Raw genomic sequence first — 6,000 nt, 5'->3', positions numbered from 1 at the left:
GCACGCGCGCGGGGGCGGCGGCGGGGGGCCACGAGCACCGGGGGTCCCGAGCTCCCGGGTCTCTGGTGGGCTCCTTCCCCTTCGGTCACACTTAGTTGAGTTCCCTGGGACTTCTGAAGTTCCAACCCGAGCCGGACTTTTGGGTTCCTCTTGCGTCAGTATTCATCCAGGGAATGAATGAATGGATGAATGAACAAACTCGGCCCCTGACCGTTTGGCTGTGTCCCCTTTCCTCCTCTGGACGCTGGTGTGTTTTTTTTTCCTCTGTGAAAGGCAGGGTGGGTTGACTGAGTGGTCCAGGATGCTTTTTCCTCTCCGCCAATTTCCTCTCCCTCCTCAGTCCTCCACCGGTGCTACTCACTAATGCATTAACTCCTTAATTCACTCAGCCAGGCCCTGGGCCAGCCGTGGCAGTCTAGGGGGATTACGGGGCTGGGAGGGCGTTCCAGGAGTTGCCCGCTGTCCACAGTCTGGACATTAATAGCAAGGATGACCTGAGTATGGCACAGCCGGGTGGTGGTGGTGACGGCAGAACTGACCGAGGGGTCCTGCTCTCTTGTCCTCCTAGCACCAGCAGGCACCATGTGGATCCAGGTTCGCACCATGGATGGGAAGGTGGCCCACACTGTGGACTCCTTGTCCAGGCTGACTAAAGTGGAAGAGCTGAGGAAGAAGATCCAGGAGCTGTTCCATGTGGAGCCAGGCCTGCAGAGGCTTTTCTACCGGGGCAAGCAGGTAAACCCGCCCTGCAGGCTGCCCGCCTGCCCGCCCAGCACCTTTGTTCTTGCCTCAATCCAGGCACCGCACACACACTCTTCCCCTGTCGTCCGGTCCGCTTCTCCACAGAAACCTCCAGTGTCTGAGCGAGGAACAAAGGCTCTCGACTCCTAGACCGACACATCAGGCACTCGAATCTGTTGCGTCTGGGGGCTTTTAAACTCCCAGCCCACCCCCCCCCCGCCGCCTTTTTTTTTTTTGACCCTCCCCTCAAAATAATTTCTAGAAAAAATAAGTTGGAGGTGGCCGATGGAGGGCTGATGAATTTCGAGGAAAAGCCTAGAATCAATACTGAGACGCTAGGACGGAAGGGACCAGGATTTTCTTTGAAACACGCACGCTGATGGCCCACGGTCTGCACCTATTTAGCTTCCGACCCCCACGGGGTTTTCTAGAAATTTGGATCAGCTTATTCAGGGTCGGAGATGGCGCTTGCTAATCAGGAATTTCCGCCACTTCTGGGCCTCCTCTCTGGCGGCAGCGGGGCCGCCCCTGATCAGGGGTTTGTGCTTTCTGCGGGCTCAGCTGGCCCTGCTCCTAGGTTTCCTTTCTTCGAGATTCCCCCACCCCACCCCCAGCCCCTGTAGCAATTGAAAATGGCCACCCTTGGTTTGTGGGCTGCCCACTTTGGGGACATTTTCTCTAGTGGCGCCCCTGAGGGTGTCCATTCTTGTTGGTGCGTGGGCAGGGGGGACGGCAGGCCAGGCTGTGAGTAGGATTTCCCTGAGTGGGAGATGGTCTGACAGAAAGTGTTGTTCCCATCTGCTGGGGCCACCCTGGAGTTGGGTGGCCTGTAGGGACCTCGGCATAGACAGCGCATGGGATTAAAAGTGTTCAGTCGGGCTCTATGACTTTGTTTTTGTCGCGTTTTGAACTGGGTGCTGCCGCCATCTGGTGTCTAGATTGAAAAATAAATGCTCCCCGCCTGGCCAGGATTTTTTGAGGGCTGGGAGGATCCTGCCTGCCTCCTGAAAATGAGACCTGATGATTAATTTCTTGGGCTTGAGGCACCCTCCGAGACCTTTAACCTCCTTCCTGTGTGAGATACGAGGACTTGAATGTCTTAAGCATCTGAGTTAACGCTCCCCGCCTTGGGGAGGGAAAGCCGAGCTGGCGAACGAACTGGGGGATTTGACTGCGGTCACGTGCGTGGCGCGGGTGGAGAAAAGGCAGGGCCGCGAGTGGAGCTCCCCTGAGATGCTGTTTCTCTCCCCTGTCCTCCAGCGGGGGCTCATCTTTGCAGCATCCAAACTGATTTTGATTTGCCTCTCAGTCTTTGTGTTCAGCAGAAGGTCCTTCCACCGAGTTTCTGAAGACCGCCTGCGGGCACCGGCTAAACAGTTCGTGCCATCATCCAAAGGCGGGTTGGATCGAGTTCCCTTAAGTTCAAGGCAGTGAATATTTCTGGGTGCCTGCTGTGGGCTGGGCACTGTGCATTTTAATCTTTACATTCAAAGACATGCAGAAAAGTTCAAAGAGCCGTGAACACCGAAACACCTACCCGTGGCTCTTAGCACTGACATTTCCCACGTTTGCTTTATCACTGCAGCTGTCTCCCTTGCCTCTATCCGTCCACCAATCCGTCTTATTTTGGGGGATGCATTGCAGAGAAAGTTCCAGGCACTGGTTCACGTCACCCCCTAAACCCTTCAGCATTGCCTGTCCTTAACTAGAGTACAATGTTTGTTTGTGGTTCTTGTTTCTTTAGATGTAATTTGCATATAGTGAGAGACACGTCTTAAGTGGACTTTTTGGAGTTTTGACAAATGTCTACACCCATGTGACCAGACCGCTGCCTCCCTGCATCAGGAACATAATAGGTGATCCACACGAAGGCTTACGAAAGCCTCCGTAAGTCTGTGTGAGTTAAAAAGTGTGATGATAAGCATCGGGCCTCTAATCATCAGGATATCTGCGCTGAGAGACAGCTCTGAACCCTGCCTTTCTCCTCGTAGCACAGCTTTTGAAGTTCTCAGAAGGTTCCACGTTCCCACGGGACCTCTAACTGCCACTCGCTCCCTTCCCTGCGCTCACTCTGCGTTCAGCCCGCTCAGCGGGCCGATGCGTAGCCGGTTCTGTCTTCCGGGTAAGGAGGCCAGGCCTCAGCCGTGATGCAATTTCCCCAAGGTTGCGCGACCAGGAAGTGGCCCAGCCTCACCGGAGGTGTGGACAGTGCCAGGAGGGTGGGGAACAAAGGCACGCAGCAATAGCACCTTGAAGCAAGTCAGGTCTACAAACAGACTGGGCTAATCACGATAGGAAGCAGTGCAATTTCCAGCGGGTGCAAGAGAGCTGTTGTTTTTACGGAATGTTCTAGAGAGTGTTCGAGATCCTTTCCCTTCTTTTGTTTTTCCTTTATAAAGGAACGGCATCTCAGTCCAAGGTCTGCAGTGAGGTCGACGGAGCCAATAATGCAGAACAAGAGTTGAGTCTTTCTCCAGGATATGGGAGGGTTTCGTGGCGGCTTGCTTAGGCTGAATAGGTTGGCGGTTATGTCACTTGATTGACGGAAATGCAGGGAGCCGAATGGGGGAAGGGACACCAGGCGCCGGCCCAGGCTGGGCGAAGGCAAGAGGCATCTGGCGCCTCTTTTTTTTTTTTGGCTGCCCGGAAAAATAGCAGTAGCTGTCGTTTGTGGCGCCTTTAACGCAGTCAGGTACAATGGTTGCGCTTAATCTTCCCAAGTGCCCTGGCCAAGTGTCTCTGGCCAGGGTCAGTCTCTGGGCTTTCCCATCAGGTGGGGCTAATTGCGGACCCACCGCATGTGCACGGTGAGAATTCAGTGAGGTCATGGATGCAGGGATGTGCAGGGAGGGGGCTGGTGTTTGAGCTTCGCGCCTGGTTCACGGTAAAGGAGCAATAAATCATTTGGTGCAGGGCCTTCCCCTGGGCACTGCTGACATCAGGGCCAGATTATCCTCTGTGGGGGGCCGTCCTGGGCGCTGTGGGGTGTGGAGCAGCCTCCCTGGTCTAACCCACTTGATGCCAGGAGCCCTCCCCCAGTCATAAAGATCACAAAGTCCCCAGATGTTGCCAAGTGCTCCCTGGGGGCAAAATTGTCCCCAGTTGAGAACTGATGATTTAGTAGGTAATTTACTTAGGAAAGCAGTCTGAAAGATCAGGTGAAATGGCATCCTAGGAATGGCCTTTGGAGGGTCACTCATGTCACAGTGCCTCACCAGATGTCCCTGCTGGATTGGCTTTTCCTGAATGTCAGCCCGTTTTCCCAAAGGACAGGGTTAGGCGGCAAATAAGACAGTCTCCTCCTGGAGACCTGTTCTTCCGGCTGGGCTGCATGAGGGAGGGTCCCTCCCTCCCCACCCCCAGAGCTCCTGGCTGGAGACATGCCCTCTAGGTCAGGGATTAGCAAACCCTTTCTGTTAAGGACCCAGTGGTAACTGTTTGTGGGCTGTGCAATCTGTCCGCTCACCTCTGCCATGGAAAGTCCTGAACTGAACACCGAGCACAAATGAATGGGTGTGTCCTGATTCAGGTCGTAGTAGAACTTTATTTACAAAACAGGGACAGCTGGAACTGTCCCGCTGGCCAGGGTGTGGCAGTTACTTGCAAGCTTCCTCCTGGGGTGGTGGATCCAGGTTGTACCTCAGGAGCAGGCAGCCGTGGGATGTGCCAGACCGCGTCTCTCTCCAGGGCACGGGTGCTCACACTGTTTGGACTGAGGACCCCTTTCCACCCGCCAAAGCGATAGAGCACCCCAAAGAGTGTTGTGGATGTTCACCATGTCTTGTCGTTTCTTATCCTATTAGAAATTGGAAGCTGAGAAAACACGAGGGCACGTTCCCTTAGGCACAGGCTCTGGTACCCCTGCGGGATCACGAGGCCGAAGATGGCCAGTGACATCACGATGTCACCACGCGATAGATAGCCTAGGCCTTGCAGACCCCTGAAATGCCGCTCCAGGGCATAGCCTCGGCTGTGGCCCGGCGGGGTCAGAGAGCAGAGTTCACTTGTCAGGACCTACCCATGGATGGGCTGGGACGTGAAGAGAGGGTCGTGCCTCTGTGTCGTGTCCCCCTACCCCGCCCTGGTGGGAAATGTGCCCCTGTGCCACGGCCGGGATCCTGCTTCGTACCTATTCTTCCCTCCCCTCCCTGTCCATCCATCAGTCTGTCTGGCCTGAACCCCAGGTTGCTGCGGAGGCCTGGAGGCCTAGATGGGAAGGTGTGGGCTGGGGCCATAGCCCCAGGAGGGGAGGCCGCGTGGTGTCTCACGTGCTTTCTCTCCCAGCCCGGCCATCGGGCGTTACAGACCCCCCTGCCCTCCTCTGGCCGGAGGTCCGTCTTGGCCTGGAGCTCACGCGCCCTCCTAGGGGGCCTGCGGTCTGGTTTACACCCTCCACTGCTCTTGATGGCCGCCTCTAAGCCTGCAGGAGAACCACCCCTTGCCAAGCCCAGGGGTGTTTATAGCCTGTGCTCTTTACCTCTGGGCAGCACTCAGCGCCTGAAAAGTATCCCCACAAAATGCCCCGAGGGGGCAGAAAGTGAGCCGGAAGTGTCACTGTGGTGAGCTTTGAATCCAGGCTTCGGAGAGGAAGCTGTGTTGTAAAGCGGTCTCTGTGTTTTATTTCACTTTGTGCCATGCGTGTGCCCAGAATTCCCAATGTCCGGGAAGCTTCCCGATTAAAAAAGAGAGGGATGTGATCTAAATGCCCTGGGCGGCTTTGCCTTTACACCTGAATCTGCGGAGCAGGGTCACCTGCCCCAAACCATGTGTATATGTTTTACTACAGGCAGTTTAAGGGATTTTCACCGGGAATTTTGGTTATGCAGGATTTTAACTGCACGTTTAATTTTAACGTGAGAACCTGCAACCTCAGGTACTGCTCGCCTGCCATTCACTCTGCGCAGCTTTTATTAATGCCTGTAGCCTCAGTTGGAGTTTTAGGGTCTTAGAAGGAACCTAGACTCGGCACGTTTGGTCCCTTTGCTTGGGGCCAGCCCTCCCCCGCCACGCTTCCTGACGGGCTGTGCACAGCTTCGGGCCAGCAGCGTTGGGGAGAGGGACACCTGACACACACCCTCTCACCATGGCAAGCGGTCGTGCGAGCGCCTTCCTCCCCACTGTGGGGCCCTTCTGGAATGTTCCAGAGGGGGTCCCAGGAAGCAGTCAGACCAGCCCGTGCATTCCGTCCTGTAGGCAGAGCCCTGGGCCAGCCTGCCCCAGCGCGTGGCCCCTTCCGTACCCAGCCCACCCTGCTTGTGC

General features: G+C 55.8%; 1 protein-coding gene across 5 annotated transcripts in view; it reads left to right on the top strand.

Annotated features, from left to right (window-relative positions):
• UHRF1 (ubiquitin like with PHD and ring finger domains 1) overlaps nt 1–6,000 on the top strand; it is a 31,128-nt gene that overhangs the window by 349 nt on the left and 24,779 nt on the right. The window contains exons 1-2 of one of the 5 annotated variants that reach the window (XM_024745682.1): nt 188–247; nt 569–735. In XM_024745682.1, coding sequence (XP_024601450.1) covers nt 583–735 — 153 coding nt within the window. In that variant the 5' untranslated portion in view covers nt 188–247; nt 569–582. Of the gene's footprint in view, nt 1–187; nt 248–568; nt 736–2,740; nt 2,864–3,028; nt 3,202–3,307; nt 3,434–6,000 lie in introns of those variants that run through there. The other 4 variants (XM_024745681.1, XM_024745685.1, XM_024745683.1 and 1 more) reach the window with 4 other exon arrangements.

Source organism: Neophocaena asiaeorientalis, unplaced genomic scaffold (assembly GCF_003031525.2).
Source record: "Neophocaena asiaeorientalis asiaeorientalis breed wild unplaced genomic scaffold, Neophocaena_asiaeorientalis_V1.1 scaffold357, whole genome shotgun sequence".
NCBI classification, from domain to species: domain Eukaryota; kingdom Metazoa; phylum Chordata; class Mammalia; order Artiodactyla; family Phocoenidae; genus Neophocaena; species Neophocaena asiaeorientalis.
Note: the sequence above shows the minus strand (reverse complement) of the source record. Positions and strands in the feature narration are given on the sequence as shown.